We start from the raw sequence: 19,100 nt of genomic DNA on the forward strand, positions 1-19,100 counted from the left end.
GGAGTGTCCTTGAGTCTGTGGGGATATCCAAGGCATATGATGGTGGCACTTGCCAGGTGCCCCAAAACGTGGGTTACCCTATGACTGACAAGCATGGAAAGCTGTGAGGATGGGGGTGCTCACAGGGTTTGTGAGAGCCCCAGATTAATGGGGGTGCATGGGGAATGCCCTTGTGTGCAGTTCTCCCCTAAAAGCAATGGGGGCACTCAGAGCCACAGCACTCCCTAAGTCTGTGGGGCTGGCACAGGGGCACGGCTCTGTCTGGTGGCATTGATGGCATGGCTTGGCTTGGCTTCGCTTGGCAAGGCACAGCCAGGGCAGGAGGGACATGCGACTCTACTCTAGGGGGATCCCCCACAGCAACCCCCAAGAGAAGGCAACCAGCCTTGCAGTGCCCCTGTGCATCCCCCAAATGCTGACACCACCCTTGCTCTGTCAGTGGGGAAACTGAGGCACAGAGCCCTGCATTGCCATCACCCACTGGCCATGGCCTTGGAGACCTTCTGCTCTCCTGGGGGGACTGCAGCACACAGGGGTGCCTTGAAGGGGATGCCCTCATCCACTGAGGACCTGGGGACAAACTGGAGACCCCCAGCTGGAGACCCCCAGGGTCCATCATCACAGGGATGACAATGAACCCCTGGGTGCACCCCCCGTGCACCTGGGACATCCTGGGATAGGATGGGACAGGAGGGTGACAGAGGGCTGAGGGCTCCCCTTGAACTGGGAAAGGCATCTGGGGGGACCACAGAAGGGTCCATTTGGCTGCCACTTCCGCTTCATTCTGGGAGAAGATTTTGCAACATTTCCTCCCCGGGCAGTATAAAGTGGGCGGTGGAGGGACGGGGTGCTGGGAGGTGGCACAGCTGCAGGCGCAGGTGAGGGATCCTCCGGCTGGAGAGATCCCTGGGTCTGGGGCTGCCCTGCATCCCACCACATTTTGTACTGGAGCCCTTTGGGGGTGACATCTGGATTTAAACCTGTACCTGTGTGCTTCCCAGTGAAAAACAACTTGGGATCAGGAGAAGACTCCACATTTGAGGGGACGGCGACAGCAGCAAGCAGTGAGTCCGTGGGGTGTGCCACTGGAGATTGTGGCTTTCCTTGGGCTTTGACAGCTCCCATCTGAGCCCCATCAGATTCCACTCTGGGGGCTGGGGTGGGTTGCTGCAGCTGCCCAAGAGGCTGCTTGGTAGAGGAAGGTGGTGGGTGAGAATGCCCAAGGCTGTGCTGAGGGCTCATCTGGGGTGCAAACCCTCCATAGTCTCCAGGGACATCAACCTCGGGTGCCGTGGGGAAAAAAACTGCTCCCATTTCCTTGCACAGCAATGAGCTAGGAGGATCCTTCCCCATGGCATGTCCCTCTTTCCTCCCCACTGGGAGCCCCAGAGCCACCCCATTGTCCCCAAGCCCTGCCAGGGTCAGGAGGGGAAATGGAGTGCTGCTTGTTCCTCTCATCTGGGCCAGCTGTGGGGTGTCTGTGTGTGCTGTACCCAGGGAATACATGTTTCCAGAGGAACCACCAGGATTTTGGAGCGGGGAGGCAGAAAGCAGCAGCCAGAAATAGATGCAGGGGAAGTACTGGCATCGGGCTCTGCCCCGTGCCTGTGGGAGCCCCACTAGGGAGGACATTCCCCTATCAGCACTGGCAGCATCCCTGGTTGCAGTCCTCCGGGATGCTGATGTCTCAGCATCCCAGCATCACCACCCTGGGGTTACCATCCCAGGCTTTCCATCCCTGGATCACTGCAAGAGAGGATAAGCAGGGCCAGGGACAGATTTTTCTGGGCGGTGGCACCAGCCCAGCTGCAGCAGGGAGTTCACATCAGGCAAAAGGGGAAAGTCGGTTCCAGAGATGGTTTGGGTTCAAACAGGGCCAGCTTGGAGCTGGGGCCCCCACCACTGGGGGGACTCAGCACCCCAAGCAGTCCCGGCATCTCCAAGCCCTGGAGGGGTTGGGGGCTCAGAAATGGGACAGAGGGGTGAAACCAGAGTGAAACAAGAGTCCAGATCCATTCTGGGAGAAGACTGAAAGCCAGTGGTCCTTGGGGAGGCAGGAACAGAGCAAGCTCACCATCTCCTATGTGTGAGGAGACAGGAAAAGCGACTGGCACCTGTGATTTCCCCATTGAGGCCAAGCACGGGGGGACACGGCAGTGCCCAGCTGAGCAACAGGAAAACCAGAGATGTAATATTTCCAAAGCTGCCTGCGAAGTGCGACATGTCTTTCCGCCCAGGGCTTGAAACCACTCCCGCAGGAGCAAAACCAGTGTTGCCAGGTGGAAGAAGGGCACAAAAACACCTTCAGACCTTCCTGAGTGCTGCTGCCCAGGCACCATGACCACAGCCTTGCTGCTGGCTGAGGTGGCAGGAGGGGCAGCTCCGTTCCAGGCATCACAGCAGCAATGCTTGAGGGGGTGGAGAGGCTGGAGGGATACAGGGGTTCTTGAAGAACTTTGTAGGTGCCTGAGGGGCCCTGAGATGGCCAAAGAGCTGAGAGGCTTTTGAAGGACCCACAGTAAGCAGGGTAGCCCAGGGTTTCTGGAGGAGCCAGATGTCTCCTGGAGGGATGTGATGCTACATTGATGGGGAAGCCTCTCAAACTGAGAAAAGATGATCAATCTGTGGGGGAACCTCTTCCACAGAAGTCAGGAAAGGAACAGGATTGGGGTGAGATGCAGGAGACTGAGGCATGCAGGGGGTGTTTTACAAGGGGGTATATGAGGAGCAGTGTTTACCTGCAGTACTGGCCATCCACAATGTGGATGCTGTGTCCTCCATCACAGTGGAGTGACGAAAGACTGCTGCCCACTGGCTGGGAGAGGACCTGGGGGACAATGGAAATGCCAGAGGACCCAGAGATGCTGTCACCCCTGGTCCACAACACTGCCACCCCACCCAGCTCATGCCATTCTGTGCTCCACAGGCAAAATGGAGTCCTTGTCCTACAGTGGGGATCTCTCCAACATCTTGTACCTTTACAACTACACCTATGACTACAGCACAGCCATGCCTGACACTGCTATCTCATCCTCTCCGTGCCGGCCTGAAAGCTCTGCCCTCAACAAGTACCTGGTAGTGGTGATCTACTGCCTCGTCTTCATCCTCAGTGTGGTGGGGAATGGGCTGGTGGTGCTGGTGGTGACCTCCATCCACACCAGCCGCTCCGTCACCGACGTCTATTTGCTCAACCTGGCTGTGGCAGACCTGCTCTTCGCTTTGACCCTGCCGCTCTGGGCAGCCTACCGAGCCCACGAGTGGGTCTTTGGCACTGTGATGTGCAAAGCCATCTCTGTGCTGCAGGAAGCCAACTTCTACAGTGGCATCCTTCTGCTGGCCTGCATTAGCGTGGACCGCTACCTGGCCATCGTCTACGCCACACGGGCTGCCACTGAGAAGAGGCACTGGGTGAAGTTTGTCTGCTTGGGCATCTGGGTTTTCTCCACGCTGCTCTCCCTGCCGGTGTTGCTCTTCCGCGAGGCTTTCCGCTCGCCCAACAATGGCACCGTGTGCTATGAGCGCATCAGCGGCGAGGACACGGCCAAGTGGCGGGTGGTGCTGCGGATCCTGCCGCAGACCTTTGGCTTTGTCTTGCCCCTGCTGGTGATGCTCTTCTGCTATGGCGTCACCATCCACACCCTCCTGCAGACCAAGAATGCCCAGAAGCAGCGGGCCATGAAGGTTATCTTCGCTGTGGTGCTGGTCTTCCTCATCTGCTGGCTGCCCTACAACATCACACTGGTGAGCGATACCCTCATGAGGACGCGTGCCATTGCCGAGACCTGTGAGAGGAGGAACCGCATTGACACTGCCCTCTCTGTCACGCAGGTCCTGGGCTTTGCCCACAGCTGCATCAACCCTATCATCTACGCCTTCATCGGTCAAAAGTTTCGCAACAGCTTCCTCAAGATCCTGGCGCAGCGTGGGCTGATCAGCAAGGATGCTGTTGCCCGCTACGGCCGCGCCTCCTATGCCTCCACCTCTGGCAATACATCCACCACCCTCTGAGCTCTTCTAGGACCCAGCCCTTGTGGGTACCAGCAGGTCCAAGCACCCCACACACCTCAGCATCCTCATCCAGCCCCCTGGAAAGTGGGTGGTGATGCCATGGGGATGGGCAGGGCCACAATTGGATGCTGGACCCCAGCTGGAAGGGGGCTTGGATGGCAAGGTGGTAGGACCCCATTGCCAGGGGAGTGATGTCAACTCTCCACCCTTCCCTCTCTTTGGGACAAAGCCTGTGACCCTGTGGACTCTGTGAGCCTGCTGTGGGGATGGTGTATTTACCCGATGACCATCCAGCAATAAAGGAGTTGATGGGTTTGTCACCCATGTCTGCCTCCTCTTTGCCATGGGAAGGGACATGGCAGGTCAGGGTGAGGGCACCTCCCTGGTGACAGTGCCAAAACAGTGCTGCCTGCTGAGCCTGTCAGAGTGTGGGTAACCCTTCTTCCAAGACAGGGTTCAGCATCCTGTACATCCCCACAGGAGACCCAAGCCCAGGTTTTGCTTCCTACAGCTCCCCAGACAGGTCCTGGCACTTCGATAATCTCTATGTGCAGTGTATCCCACCTGGGGACAAAGTCATTCCCTTTCCAACCCAATCTCAACCCCAGCAGAGCAAATAATTGAAAGATCTCTGAGCAGCCCCTCACACTGAGCCAGCCCTGTGACCCCTGCCTGAAGGGTACCAGCACCCCAGGCACCCCCTCTCCCCACCAGCCACGGTGTCAGGAGATTGTTGTGCAAAGGGCTGGGAACCTGTGCCTTACACAACCGGGATGTTTCCGCCCTGGCTTGGGCAACTGGGGCTGACACTTGACTGGGGTCAAGGAGCTGAAGAGGGGACTGTGACCCTGCTGAGGAGTCTCCTTCCACTCTGTGTGCCAAGCCTCAGGATGTCTGCCCTACACCTACACACCTACACATCTACCCATCTCTCCACTGGAGTCCCATACTGCTCCTCCATTGACCTTGATCCGGGTTCCTAGGGGTTCATAACCATGGGGACATCAGCAGATGTCACCCATGCAGTGGCTCATGGGTGGGTACGGGGGTCCCAAGCACCCAGGTGGGAACCCTGGAGACTTGGGGCAGAGCAGAGGCAGTGGGGGTGCTGAGCCAGGACAGCCCATCACCTTTGCATCTGAGAAACCTCTTGCCCAAGTGGTTGCTTGCAGTGTGGTAGGAAGCCAGAGCTGTTGGCCAAGAGTGTCTACTCTCCCCACTGTGGGATGGTGCAGGCAGTGGCTCACCCTGGCTGCAGCTAGGACACCCTTTTTGGGGATGGTTTCCCCCCAGGAGAACTTGAACACCCCCACAGCAGCATTCCCCACCCGCACCCAACCCCAGTGTCAATCTGGCAGCGACCGATGGATGACACGGAAGACACAGGGGTAGCAGAAATGAGTAGTTTTCCTCTTTGTGGACCAGCCGCAAGAAAGACACATGTCAAACCCAAAATGCTGGGCAGCAGGACCTGCATGCGGGCCCTGGACACCCCAGTAAGTCCAAGAGGAGGCAGCCCGGGTGGAAGGTGTCCCAGACATGGTGCCAGGGCTGCTGTCCCTGCTCATGTGGCCTGCGGGTGCCTCTGCTGGTAGCAAATCAGGCAGCAGCGGCCGTGCTTGCCCATGTCCACGGAGCAGGTGTGGCACACCTTGCCCTGGCACAGCCTGCTGAGAGAGCAGGAGGTGAGAGCTGAGCCCGCACCGTGCCAGAGCCAGCCCCCGTTCCCCTCCCAGCCCACCTGCAGCTGTACCGCCGGGAGAGGAGGCGGAAATCCTTGTGGCAGCGGGCACACAGCCCTGGGTCGCGGGGCACCGGGCTGGGCACCGGGACGTCAATGCCCTCTGTCTTCTGCCACAGGGCATCCTTCTCCCTGCGGGAAGGGAGAGGTCAGCACTGCCTTCGCCTGGGCTCTGGTGCCCTCCTCTGGGCAAAGGGGTGTGGGTCCCCTTGCCCTTGCGTGGAGTCCCCGGGGCTCTCACCGCAGCAGCTCCAGCAGCCGCCCCTTCATGTCGCGGATAAGCTCCTGCTGCCGTGCCTGCTCGGCGCCGCGCGTGGCCTCCCGCTCCAGGGCCTCCCGCTGCGCCCGCTGCAGCGCCGATGCCCAGCGCTCACCGTCCTGCCGGGCCCTGCCGCGGGACAGTGCCGACACGGTCTCCCTGTCTGTCAGCTGGTCGTCTCTCTGTCCCTCCATGCATGCGGATAAACCTCCCGCCGCTGGTTCCTCCCTCCCTCCCTCCCTCCCTTCTTTTCTCTGCTGTTGCCCATCCATCCTCAAGCTCTCTCCCCATCCGTTTTTCCACTGCCACCCATCCGTTTTCCCTCTGTTCATCCATCCTTCTCCACATCCATACCTCTGGTCTTCTGCCCACCCACCCATCTACTCACCCCAAATTTATCCCTGTTTCTCTCCATCCACCATCCCATCTTCATTCACTCACACTAAATTGATCCCTCCTTCTCTCCCTCTATCTACTAACGCCAAACTACTCCAACTCTGCCACCTACCCTTCCACCCACCTACCAGTCCCAAATTGACCCCTCCCTCCAGTCCTCCCCCCTCAAATCCTTCCCTCCCTCCCTCCCTCCCTCCCCCTGCCAATCCCCAGCTACTGTTTGGCTGTGTCCAAGCAGGACATCATTGGTAAACCCTCTGGCAGGTGGAGATAGGAGGTCCCACTCTGGGGTGATGGGTGGTGGAAGAAGGGGTCACTGCCTGACCTGCTGAGCTCCTCCTGCAGCCGTGCCATCTCCTGTCGCTGGGCCTGGAGCTGCTGCCGGCTCTGCCAGGTCTCCTCCTGTGCTGAGGCAGCCAGGCTGGCCAAGCGCTGGGGGAGAGTGGGGGCTCAATCCTGGACCCCAAACCCGACCCCACCACGGGATTCCCATGGGCTTGCCCATACCATGGCCATGCTGGTGACCGTGCTGGGCTCCCCTTCTGCCTGTGGGGCTCGTGGGAGCTCCTGGAGACCACGGGCGAGCTCCAGTGCCTGCCGCAGCACCTCCTCCACGGCAGCCAACTCATCTGAGGTACCAGCATCCTTCAGCACGTCCGTCCGTCCTGCCGCCACCAGCGCTTCCTGGCATTCCTGCAGGCGCGAGGTCAGCGCCGCCGTCTCTGCCAGCGCCCTGGCCAGCTGGGTGCCCCGCTCCTCTGCCACTTCTTGCCAGCCCCGTGCCTCCTCCTGTGCCCGTGCCAGTGCCCCCGGCTCCCCCGCTGCCACCGCTGCCTCCAGTGCCCGCTGCAGGAAGGTGTTGGTTTCCCGCAGTGCCTCCTCCTGGCGTGCCCAGAGCTGTGCCCGCCGGGCGCTGCCCTCCTCCTGCCGCCGCTGCCGCCGGTCCGCCCGCGCCAGCCGCGCCGCCAGCGCCTGGGCCGCCGCCTCCCGCTGCCCCAGCTCGGCCCGGAGCTGCGACACCAGCGCCTGCAGGGATTCCTCTGTCCCACCCGGCTGCCTGGGCACCAGGGACAGGGACCCCAGCATGCACCTTGTGCCACTGGACAGGGGGGACATGCCAGGCTGGGCTGCTTTGCCAGTGCCATGTGCATCCTCCAGTTCCTCTACATCCACATCCTTCATCTCCTTCTCCTCCTCCAACTCTTCATGCTTCTCTTCCAAATCCTCCTCCACATCCACTTCCACATCCTCCACCTTCACCTCCTTTGTATCCTTACTGTCGTCCTCCTCCACGTCCTCTTCATCCTCCTCTTCCATGTCCTTCTTCATCTCCCCATCCTCTGCATCTTCCTCTATATCTTCCACTTGCACACTCCCTGCCTGCAGGGCAGCCAAAGTGGGTGGGCAGGGATGGGCTGGTGGCTCATGGAGTGCCACAGTGAGATGGCCAGTGCCATCAGACCATCCATGTGCCACAGTGCTGATCCTGTCTGTCTGCAGGGCTGTCTTTGCTGGGCTGCTCCTGGTCACCAGGCTGGGCCGTACCAGTGGCCTAGAGGGGACACAGGGCTCAGGACTACGAGGTCACCCCCAAGGGGAAAAGGGCATTACCACCCTCCATTTAGGCTTGCTGGGCACAGCAGCCTTTAGGAATTTGGGGGGCAGCAGAGCAGGGGATCAGCCACCAGCCTGAGCACCCACAGAACATGTGGCATCCATCAACCCAAGCATGTGTGCTTGTGACAGTCTGTGCACACGGGTGTGTGGGCAGCAGAACAGGTGTGAGTGCGCTGGAACAGCTGCATCCATGATGCTCCCACAAGTGTGCCTGGGGCAAGGGTGTGCAAGCACATACATGTGTCCCTGCGTGTCAGATGTCACAGTGTCATGGTGTTGCAGCAGGGATATACTCAAGCAGAGGATCACTCTGTGTGTGTGTACACATGCATGTGGCATGTTTACAGGCACAGGCAGGGTGTGCATGCTGGTGCCAGGGACTGTGCCCTCCATTGAGAGCTGGCACATCTGGAGTGCTGTGTGGGGTCTAGGGCAGTGGGGCAATGCATACATGATTCTCTGCAATGCTAAGCCCCAGGTGCCTCTGATGCCCTTGACATCCCCAGTGCTGCCAATGCCCCTGGTGCCCCCAGTGTCCCCAAGCTCACTCGGAGAACATGGGCCAGGCGGTGTCCAGGTCACTCCTGTACAGAGCCAGGTGGAAGGTGACACCATCCAGCTCATAGAGGCTGCCCAGGATCTCCTCTCGCCGTTTGGGGCTCAGGAAGGGGCTACGGGCGTAGTACCACTCACTGCAACCACAAAACATGCATCCCTCTATGCCCTGGACAGTCACACATGCCTGCAGCACCTCTGCTGACTGGGTGCTGCAGGGCACTGCCCACCCTGGCCATGTCCCCCACCACCAGGAGCATGCCCTCAGTGTGCCCCTGCTCTCACCAGAGGCTCTCAGGGTCGAGAAGGCAGAGCTGCAGGGACTCTGCCAGCTGCCGGTGCACCAGGCAGTACCGCAGAAAGGCTCGGCCCCTGCCCACAGGGGTCTTCAGCTGTGGGGGAGAGGGGGTTATCAATCCCTGTCACTCCAGTCTGCCCCTCCACACACCTCCCTTCCAGCCCATGCAGGGAAAGAGGGTCCCCAGGGCTCAGCCTGGGGTGCAGTGGGGATCCCAAAAGGGACAAAACCGTTTATAGCACCAGTGGGCAAATGCTTGGTGCCCAAGCGAGTGTGTGCCTGTGCAGAGGTGTGTGTGCACCCACAAGCAAGCAGAAGTTCGTGTATGTGCACAAGTCCCTGGGCATCCCACCAGCCTGTGCCCACCTTGTCCAGGGAAGTGACGAAGTGAATGCCTTCATGCTCCTGCCGGCACCGTGCCAGCCCCTGGCACAAGAAGTCCCAATAGTCCTTGCGCTGCCCAAAGAAGCTTCTCTTCTCCTTGAGGTCAAACTGGCAGAGGTACAAGCTTGGACTTTTTTTTTTGGGAGCATCCCCTGCTCCCCCCAGCCTGTCCCCTGTGGGGCTGGAATCCAGCCAGCTCCCCCAGCAGGATTGGTCCAGATGTCCCTCTCTTCACTCCATACCTCAGTTTCCCTTTTGCAGCACATGTAATTACACATGTGGATTAGGGAGAACCTGGTCCAGGTGGCTGGGGATGCCCAGGGCCAGACAATGCTGGGTGGGGCTCCTCCATCCCCTGCATGGTTAACTCAGAGTCCCTTCTGCTCTTAGCTGTGCCTAAGGGGAAAGGAGGCAGGGGGCAGCAGAGATGGAGGAGCAGCAGTACCTGGAGGAGGAACTCTAGTTGGGCACAGAGGCTGTGCAGCTCCCGGCTCCCGTCTGTCACCGGCAGGTTCTGCTCCTGGTAGCTGCATTTCAGCTCGGCCACGGTCTCTGCGGGATGGCAGGGCTGGGCTGGCATGGCACCCTCTCCCATCCTACCCCTCTTCCCTCAACTGCCTCACCACGGCCAGCCTCAGGGATTTCTCATGGTGGATGAAATCATAGAATCATAGAATCTAAGTTGGAAAAGACCTCCAAGATCAAGTTCAGTCATTAACCCAGCACTTCCAAATCCACCATTAAACCATGTAGCCAAATGCCACTTCCACATGTCTTTTAAATGCCTCCATGGGTGGTGACTCCACTACTTCCCTGGGTAGCCTGTTCCAATGCTTGATAAACATTTCCATGAAGAAATTTTTCCTAATATCCACTCTAAACCTCTCCTGGCACAACTTGAGGCCATTTCCTCTTGTCCTAACCCTTGTAACTGGGGAGAAGAGACTGACTCCTTCCTGGCTACAACCCTGCCCATGTTCCCCCACTCATTTCAGATAGTTGTAGAGAGTGATAAGATCCCCCACCGAGCCTACTTTTCTTCAGAGAGAAAAAAGAACTCAGGATGAAGGAGGGGAGCAGGGGGAGCAAGGAGCATGGCCACCTCCTGGGCACTGCCAGTTCCAGGGACTGGCAGTGAGGATGGGAGCAGGCAGCAGTGGAAGAGTTGGCACAAGGATTCTCTGGAGCACCCCTGGCAGTGACACCCCCCACTGCCCATGACTTGGGTGCAAGAAGGGATCTGGCACGGCCAGGGTGAGATGTGCCATGCAGGGAGCATGCTGGCAGGGCACTGGTTGGCACACTTACTCTGCAGGTCCTTGATGACACGATTGAGCTCCCCTTCCCCTGCCATGGCTGCTTACAGGGATCTGCAGAGGCAGGGGCAATGATGAGAGGTTCCAGGCTGGCACTCCCCTGGCACCCCCAAACTCTGTCCCAGAGAGAGTGTCTGCCCCTCAGCTCTACCCCAGAGCTGCCTGCTGTTAAGGTGGAGAGGGGAGGTTAGGCACCCCTTACCCTGCCCATGTTCCCCCACTATATAGGATAGAGCAGATGGGGGGACAAAGGTGTCCCATCCTGCACCCTCTCAGCTCTCCATGTGCCCTGCCCCTGTATGTTCTCAGCCTCTGCTCCCATTCCTTGGGGAGTTCCAGGGACTGAGCCCACCACATCCCTATTGTGTCCTTGTCCTTATCCCTGTCCCTGCTTGCCAGGATTCAGGATGTGGGTTTGGCGCAGGGGAAGTGCTGCTTTTGCTTCTGCTCTCGCTTCCCTCACTCACATCACGAACAATGCGGGGGCTTCTGGGTGGTTGAGCACGGGGGCACACCAGCCCTGATATGCAGCCCCCTAAGCTCAGCTCCCTAGGCAGAGCCCTCTGGCACAGCCTGTTGCCTGCATGGCTGGCATGGGGTTTGGGTGAGCTGCGGGCATGAGGTGACGGGCCACAGGGCACAGTGCAGTGATTTTGGGGTGGGTGGCAGCTTGGGGACAGGGTGAGGGAAGTAGCCCATGGGGGTGGAAGGTCTGTGACTTGTCACTGTGGCTGGTGTGGGGCAGCACTTTGGGGATCGGGGTGTGTGTCCCAGCAGGGTGCATGTGCACTCACAGGAGGGGGTGCACTGGTGTGCCCAAACGTGCCTGAGCGTGTGAGTGCCCTGTGCCCTCTACCACGGCACAGTGAGGGAGCAGGACACAGGTCTGGGGCTGCCCGTGTTCCCATTCCAGTGCCCTTGAGAGACCTCGGATGAGCTATCTTTGCATCTGCCCACCCCACTTGTACTCAGTTTCCCCTGGGAGGAGAAGCCCCTTACCTGTGTCCAGGAGCTGTGTGCTGCCCCGGGGTGGTTGCTGAATGCTGCGGGTGCGCTGGCATGTCCCTGTGCCCACGCTGTGCCTGCCTGCTTCTCCTTTTGTACCTTGAGCAGGAGGAAGTGTGGGAGGTCGGTGGGGCTGCAGAAGCCACAGCCCGCCCGGCCCACACCACATCAGGCACTGCAGCTTAGCCTCCAGCACCTGGCTCCCTGTTTTGGGGGGTGCCAGCTCTGGGGAAAGGGTCAGCAAGGCTGGTCCCCCTGTGCAGCTTTTGCAGGGGCAGAGGAAGGACAGTGTCAGACGTGGGGGGACCCTGATGCTCTCCAATAAGACTGGAAATTAGGAATGCTCTGAAGAACCTGCCTGCAGTTTTTGTGGAGGGGGTCCAGGACCCATTCTGTGCTAGAAGCAGCCAGCAGCAGACCCTGGCACAGAGGCCACCCCCATGCACAACAGCCCGTGGGCACAGAGACCCCTGCAGGAGCTGCAGCCCCCCCTAGCAAGGACCACAACCCTCCCCAATCATCTGGCCTCCACATGGGGGCTGTACCCAGAGCCAGCGTGGAAGCTCTTTCCAGAGCATTCTGGACAAGGCTCCCTCTTGTTGGGGAGCCCCCAACCCAGCAGTGCACCTCATTCACTGTGCCTGAACCCCTGTACTGTGTCAGTCCTGTCCTGTGGGCTCCTTCTTGACCGGGGGCTGAAAACCCCTGTGGGGGGGAGGTCAAAGGTGATGCCAGCCCATCCCACCAGTCCAGGCAGGGGCACCCACTGCCATCCTGCTCCCCACCACCATCTTGGTGGATGGCCACAGCGATGCCCATGTCCTATCCTCTGCCATGACCCTCCTTGTAGAGCAGGTTGCCCTTACCTGTGTCACCTGGATGTCTTTGGGGACACAGTTGTCACCCCGGCCAGGCCTCGCTCGACACCAAAGTGAAAGTAGGAAGTGATGCTGAGTGGGAGCCTGGGCCTCCCAGCACCCTCCTGGCTCTGGGGTGGGTGTTGGCCTGTAGGTGCAGCTGGGGAGCAGAGGGGAGCCACTGTCAGTACTTGGGGTGACCCCAGCCTCCTCATCACCCCATTGCCCCATGCCAGCCTGCAGTGTGTGCCACTGTGGGCAGGGGGCACAGCACCCCATATTGGATAGGGGTTGGGCAGGGTGTTGGGTGGCAGTGGAGGAGCAGCATCACCGCGTGTGTGTGTGCATGCGTGTGCAGGTATGCATGTGACTGCACGTGTGTGCAGGCTGTGTGAGCACAGCTATGTGGCTGCGTGTGTGGGTGCAAGCTGTACACGTGTGGCTGGCGTGGGTGTGAGGCTGAGAGGGCACAGTGTGTGCCCTTCATTGCACCACCCACGTGCCTTGTGCCAGGCACTGCGAGGGCAGGACCCCAACACCTGCAGGGGAAACGTGCCCCTGCCCGTCGCGCCACTGCGGCAGCCTGGCAGCAGGGTCCCCTCTCCCTGCCCCAGCCAAGGGCCAGGGTGAGGGTGCCAGGGGCTGGGGGGGCAGAGAAGACTCTCACCCATCCTTGGCGTGGGTGCAATTCAATTAACGAGGCCTGGCCCCGGTTCAGCACAGCCAATAAAGCTAATGGCCCCGCACAGGCCTGGCGCTGCCCGCTGGGGTGGGGGGGCAGGGGGGGAGCCGGGGGCCATCTGCTAATTAAATGGGGGTGGGGGACCGTGGAGCCAGCAGTGATGTCACCTCCCTGAGGCTCACCGGCCCCCTCTGCCCTCCAGCCCTCTACCACTGCCAGGGTGCCAGACAGAGCTGTGGGGGACAGCTGTGAAGTGTGAGGGACCACCCAAACTTCCTGCACCCCCACCCTGCTGCTGCTGCTTGCTGGGAGGCTTCCCAAGGCAAATGCAATTAGTGCCCATGCCTGGCATAGCCGCTGCCCACGCTTGGCACCAGCAGCTGCCCCGTGGGGATGGGTCCTTGCCCGGCACCAGCATGGCGTCATGGCAGCATCCAGGGGTGCTGCTGCCTGCTGCTCTTGGCACCACCTCGATGGGTGCATGGAGGTGTGTGGTGCCCAGGGGGCTGCACCCTGTTACTCTGTTCCCCTGCCCTGTGCAAGGCCCATGGTGAGGCAGAGATGCCCAGGTTTGAGCTGTCCTGCAGGGAGAGGTTCCCCACGATAATTCTGTGCCCACAGCATGGCACGTCAGCCAGGCAGGCTTTGGGGAGACCCCAATGCAAGGGCACCGTGTGGGGAGTCCCTGATTGTGTCCTCAGGCTCCTGAGGCTCGGCTCGGTGGGATACAAGGAGGACTGGCAGGGGAGAGGGAAGTCCCCCCCGCCCGTGTGTAGGCACTGCCACTTAGGGCTGAGGGTGGGCAGGCGGTACTGTAAGGAAACTGAGGCAGGGTCGGGGAGAGGGTCGTGGATTGAGCTGCGATCGAACCCACCGTGTGCGACCTCCTGCACCCCCAAAACTGACGGCGCTGGAGTGGGGGACCCTGTTAAGGTCTGACATCCACCCCAGGGATGCCGTGCCCGGAGGGCAGGCGGGTGAACGCCGGAGGTGCAAAGCCCCGAGCCGCGTGTGCGGGAGGAGGAGAAGGAGGAGGAGGAGGAGGAGAAGGAGGAGGGGGAGGAGGGGGAGCGTGTCGAAGCTGGCTCCCACCCAAGCACTGCAGGACAGGGGCGGGCACGGTGCTCCCTGCCTGGCTGCCAGCGCGCAGGCGACGCTGGGGAACCGGCGGGGGGGACAGGGCCCGGTGGGACCGCAGCCCCCCAGCACATCACTGTCGCACGGCCCCGTGCCCAGGGCTGGGCACTTCGGGGGCACTGCCCGGCCGCCGGAGCTTGTTGCGGCCGACGCACGGCTGGGTTCGGCCGCTGGTCCGAGCGTGCACTGGGCAGGGGTCGGCCCCTGCACCCTCCCCCCGCCGGGTGAGCCCCTGGCAGGGGCACCATGACCCGGCTGAGCTGGTGCTTTGCCACCTTGGTTGGCTGGGGGAAGTCCTTGGTGTCCTGTCTCCTGCCCCTCCGCGCCCGCCGCCGCCGGGAGGTAAGCGGGCATCGCCGGGCACGGCGTTAGGGTTAGGGGCTGCGCGGGACAGGGGGCTGGGGGGCTCCGGGGTGCGGGGAGTGGGGTATGGGCTGCCGCTGGCCCTGCCTGCTCCGGGCAGCTGGGGGTTAAACCCTGCATATGCATGCCCGGGTGCAGGGCATGTCCTTTGTCCCTCCTTTTGCCCCCCCCCCCCCCCCCCCCAGCGTCTCACTGTGACCCTCTCTTCCCACACCCGAGGAGCCCTGCAGTGCCTGCCTGGAGAGGATCTGCTGTACAGCCTTTCATTCTAAGGGATCTGCTGGGATCCTGTGTCCTTATAGAACCAGAGAGACCGTAGAGGCAGGGGGTGTCCCTGTGTCCTTATAGAACCCACAAAGGGAACGCTGTGCCCTGCATGAGGGGAGCCCAGTGCCCATAAAACACCCCTAAGTGAAATCCCTGTGCCCATAAAGTGGTCAGTGTGGGGGATCCCTGTACCTGTAAACACCTGGCACTGGGAAGCACCATGCCCATAAAGTACCCAGTCAGTGTGGGCTCCCTGTGCCCAGTGTGTGAGACCCCTGTGGGGTCACTTGTGTAGGGCACCTCTGGGCCCCTCAGCACCTGGCATGTGTGGGCTCCATGTGCCGAAGGATTGCCCCACAGGGCATCCCCGTGCCCATGCAGCACCTGCTGTGGGGACTCATTCTGCTCTGCCACCCAGGCTGCGCAAGCTGAGGCGGGGAGGGGGGGAAGCTCTTGGAGGGTGCTGGACTCCCACTGCGCCACCCTCACTTCGTTCTCAGTCTTTGGGAAGCTGCCCCGTGCCTGGCAGGATGGCATGGGACACTTCAGCTGCACCATGCCAGAAAAGCAGGTGCCAAAGCCCCTGTCGGGCAGCGCCTGAGGGAGTCACTGCAGGCTGGTGACAGTCCAGTATATGCCAGGACAGGGACACAGCCTGGAGGAAGGAGAGGCCTCTGACTGCTTGGGGACCCCAGAGCGTGCCGGGGACGCAGGACCATGAACTGATGGGAGTACTGGGGGGTGGTCAGGGCTGTGGGTGGGTGGGTGGCTTTGGTGAGATGTGGGTTGGTGGTTGTGCAGTCCTGTGTCCACCACTTTGTCCCTGTGTTTCGGATGTGGGTGTGAGGACATGGACTCGTGGGGGGCTGTAGCACACGTGTACCTGTGCGTGTGTGTTCATGGGCATGCAGGTGGGGCTGAGGTGAGAGTGAACTGCAGCTCACACCGGTGTGGGTGCACAGGAGGTCTCGATGGAGCTGCCATGGGGTGTGTATCCCCTAACACATTTGTGTATGCTGGGGGCAGCAGCAGCAGGGCTCTCTGTTGGTGTGAGCTGTTACAGAGGGGTGTCTTGGACCTTTCTGTGCTGACAGGTACCCACGCACGTGGGACCCACCCACCATGTGTGACATGGGCTATGTGTGTGGTGTACATGAGCACGTACACGGGGGGACATGTGTGATGTGTGCATGTGAGAGTACACATCACACATGAGCAGTGTGCAGACACTCTGCTGGAAGTGGGTGTGGGGGCCTTGGGGATGTGGTGACCCCAGGACACAAAGGAGACCTGCCAAGGCTGGCCCTGCACTGGGAGTACATGCCTACACCAGTAGAACCCGTGCAGGAGTCCCTGTGCTAAGTGACCCCATACGTGTCCACCTGCTGAGAAAATGAGCCTAAAATGATGGTGATGGGCTGTGTCCCTGCGGTCACCCTGTCCCTGTCGCATGACCCTTGTCCCTGCCCTTCTGAGGAGCCTGGGATTGTCACGCCAGTGAATGGGAGGAGGTGATTTATGGAGGGGTGTGGACACTTCTCTCCACCGGGGCTTTCATTTGTGAGCAGTAACGAGGTTGATTAAGACGGGCTGTAATGATGGGGAGGGGTGTGTGAGAGGGGTGGGCAGGCGTGGCTCTTTGCTTGTTTGGTGCTGTGAGCAGGATCGGTCCCCCCAGCCTGGATCTGGTTGGCATGGAGAGGTGGGAAGTGTTGTCCTCTGTCCCAGCTGGCACATCCCCACACGGGTATCCACTACCCTGGGCCGGGTGAGCACAGCATAGTGGTGGGGTGGAGGGCAATGGGACACGGATATTTTGGGGAGGGGATGCTGCACTTTGCGAGGAGCCAGATGCAACCCCAGTCTCTGGGAAGGGCAGCCTACCCCCATCCCACCCTGTCCTTCCTTTCTGGCCTGGCGATTTTATGCAGAGTATGGATGGGAAACCGAGGCATGGGGAGGGGGGCATTACAGTGCCCACGTCCTCTCCATGCCCGGGTTTCCATGCCAGCCATGGCTCGTCCTGTCGGTGTGTCCTTCCCCCTGGCACGTCCCGCACCCTGACTCACACCCTCATGGTCACGGCCAGCTGAGCACAAGTTTCCAGGCTGGAGCCGGAGTCAGCACTGGCGGAGAGAGGGGGAACCGTGTGTCGCACGGCCAAGCCCCCCAGGAGTGGCTGGAGCACCCCCCTGCCAAATCCATTCCCGTCAGGGCCGCAGGCTGCCAAGCCGCTCTCCGTCCCGCCTGGAGGTTGTCCCCCCTCGCTGAGGCCCCCCAGCTCCGCGCATGGATGTCCGCTGATCCCTCCCCGTCTCCCATCCCGGGACCACCCAGGGGACTCGGCTGAGGATGGGGGGGGTGCATCCCGCCGCAGGACCCGCCAGAGGCCGGAGGAGGGATGAGGGTGACGTGGGTGGCGGGTGTCCCCCGGTCAGCGGAGGAAATGGATCCCAAATGTGTGTGAGTGGGGAAGAGGGGGCCTGGGACACGCACAGCCCCACTCCGGGCCCCCGCAGCCCCTCTGCTGGCGGTGGGGGGGTGTCCCAGACGCCTCCGGGCCGACTCGATTGGGGCGCTGCGGGGTCGGGGGGGCTTCGCCGCTCCCCCCCTCCCCCGGCCGGAGGGGCGGTGAGGGGCCGGGGTGGGGCGGGCGGGCGGAGCGAGGGACCGGGGGCTCGGCCGGCCGGGGACGCGCCACGGGCAGCATGACCGGGCTGTGCCTCTCCTGCCTGCTCTGGGTACGAGCCGCACCGGGGGGAGCAGCACGGCAGCGCCGCGGGGTCGCGGAGCGGGGCTGCTCCCGGGAGCGAGCGGTGGATGGGACTGGATGCGAGGGCAGCGGGACGGAGCGGGGGCGTTTGCACCGGGACGGGCGGACTGGGAGCAGGGAGAACTGGCGGGGCTGGACCGGCACCAGGACCGGCTCTGGGGGAACCGGGACGGAGCGGAGACCGCTAGGGACGGTCGGACATCGGGGTGGGGCTGGGGGGACCTGAGCGGGGCCGGGAGGAGCCCGGGGACTGTGGGGAGAGGAGCGGGACGCAGCCCGAGAGAGAAGTGGCCGTGGGCAGTGGGCTGGGGGGTACACGAAGAGAGGGGACCGGGCTGGGTTGCGGGACATACTGGGCTGTAGAAGGATCTGTGTGTGGAAGGACTGTGGACTTGGGGAGGGTGGGAGGCTGATCCCCCACGATGCCCAGCCTGCGTCACTGGCCGGGGGCTCCACCATTCCCTGGGGCAGGGGATCTGCTACTTCATCTGCCCTTCCGAGGGAAGGGCAACTCGGAAAACTGGGGGGGGATCCGGTTAGTTATGGGGGACTCTGCATTCTCCCCAGTCACCAAGCTGGGTCCCGGGGCCCAGCGGGTTGCAAAACTCTGGGTGGACCTGAGCCTACAAGGCTGCACTCAGGTGCCCTCCACCCACCGTGGCTTTGCAGCCTCAGGGGAACTGGGTGTCACAGGTTCCCCCCCGCTGCCACTGCACTCTCTGCAGTGCTGGGCAATGAACCCAGGTCTCCTAGCTCTTGATTAATTTGGCATCTTTGTCTGGTGCCTCTTCCAGCCCAGGACACCTGGGTCCCCTTCCAGCCTCCTTTGGTCTGCATGTTGGCGGGCCCCATGGCCAGGGATGCCTTTGCACCCCTGCTCGTGCACCATGTGGGTGCTGGTCCCTGGAGGTGGGTACCCATGGGTGGATATCCAGGAGATGTGCCCAAGAAGCCCTCCAGCCCATGCCCCTGCATCCCCCCAACAGTTTCCAGCCTTGGGGGCAGGGAGGCTAATTGGGATGCTGCCAGTATGGAGCTGAGACTGGATTGTTTTGTGGGATGGGCTGGTTCCCTGGCTGGCAGAGTGGCACTGGGTGGGCAGAGTGCCCCTCCAGCAGCAGGGTCCTGGGGGCGCATAAAGCTGGGTGCTGCGTTGGTCCCCCTCTGGCACAGTGATGGTGTTGGCAATGAGACAAACAGAAGAGACTCTGGGGGTGTGGGAATCAAAGGGCCAGCTCTTTCACTAGTGAGGATAATTGCTGTTAATGAAGCCATGGAGGCCAGGGCAGAGCGGGGGGTATGTGCATGGGAGATGTGTCGGCATCCCTGTGCATCCCAGTGGGTCCCTGGGAGCGGGGGGCAAGGCCTCTTCCCGGGGCGCCCTGCAGCAATGATGCTGCTTTGCATATGCAAAGGAGCTCATGGCATCATTAGGTCTCACT

General features: G+C 61.4%; 2 protein-coding genes across 2 annotated transcripts; one reads left to right on the top strand and one right to left on the bottom strand.

Annotated features, from left to right (window-relative positions):
- The first annotated feature begins 881 nt into the window (after positions 1-881).
- Positions 882-4,265, top strand: LOC136558950 (C-X-C chemokine receptor type 2-like). The gene is made up of 2 exons (XM_066553746.1): positions 882-1,064; positions 2,927-4,265. Exon 2 carries the CDS (start codon positions 2,932-2,934, stop codon positions 4,006-4,008), a length of 1,077 nt encoding a protein of 358 aa, XP_066409843.1. The 5' UTR covers positions 882-1,064; positions 2,927-2,931; the 3' UTR covers positions 4,009-4,265.
- A 1,300-nt stretch (positions 4,266-5,565) lies between these two features.
- Positions 5,566-10,612, bottom strand: RUFY4 (RUN and FYVE domain containing 4). The gene is made up of 10 exons (XM_066553745.1): positions 10,567-10,612; positions 9,704-9,810; positions 9,241-9,366; positions 8,862-8,968; positions 8,570-8,713; positions 6,912-7,956; positions 6,730-6,836; positions 5,991-6,137; positions 5,750-5,881; positions 5,566-5,678 (listed from the first exon to the last, which is right to left on the bottom strand). The coding sequence occupies exons 1-10, from the start codon at positions 10,610-10,612 to the stop codon at positions 5,573-5,575; spliced, it is 2,067 nt and encodes a 688-aa protein (XP_066409842.1). The 3' UTR covers positions 5,566-5,572.
- Positions 10,613-19,100: the final 8,488 nt, after the last annotated feature.

This window comes from Molothrus aeneus, chromosome 7 (genome assembly GCF_037042795.1).
Source record: "Molothrus aeneus isolate 106 chromosome 7, BPBGC_Maene_1.0, whole genome shotgun sequence".
Classification (NCBI taxonomy): Eukaryota; Metazoa; Chordata; class Aves; order Passeriformes; family Icteridae; genus Molothrus; species Molothrus aeneus.

Bases quoted from the DNA above. Each gene is read 5' to 3' on its own strand.
- RUFY4 (XM_066553745.1), bottom strand. From the start codon at position 10,612: ATGGCAGGGGAAGGGGAGCTCAATCGTGTCATCAAGGACCTGCAGA. The intron at 8,969-9,240 runs GTGGGCACAGGC...TCTCCCCCACAG, and splicing joins TCGTCACTTCCCTGGACAAG to CTGAAGACCCCTGTGGGCAG. The intron at 6,837-6,911 runs GTATGGGCAAGC...ACTCTCCCCCAG, and splicing joins CGGTCACCAGCATGGCCATG to CGCTTGGCCAGCCTGGCTGC.
- LOC136558950 (XM_066553746.1), top strand. From the start codon at position 2,932: ATGGAGTCCTTGTCCTACAGTGGGGATCTCTCCAACATCTTGTACCTT.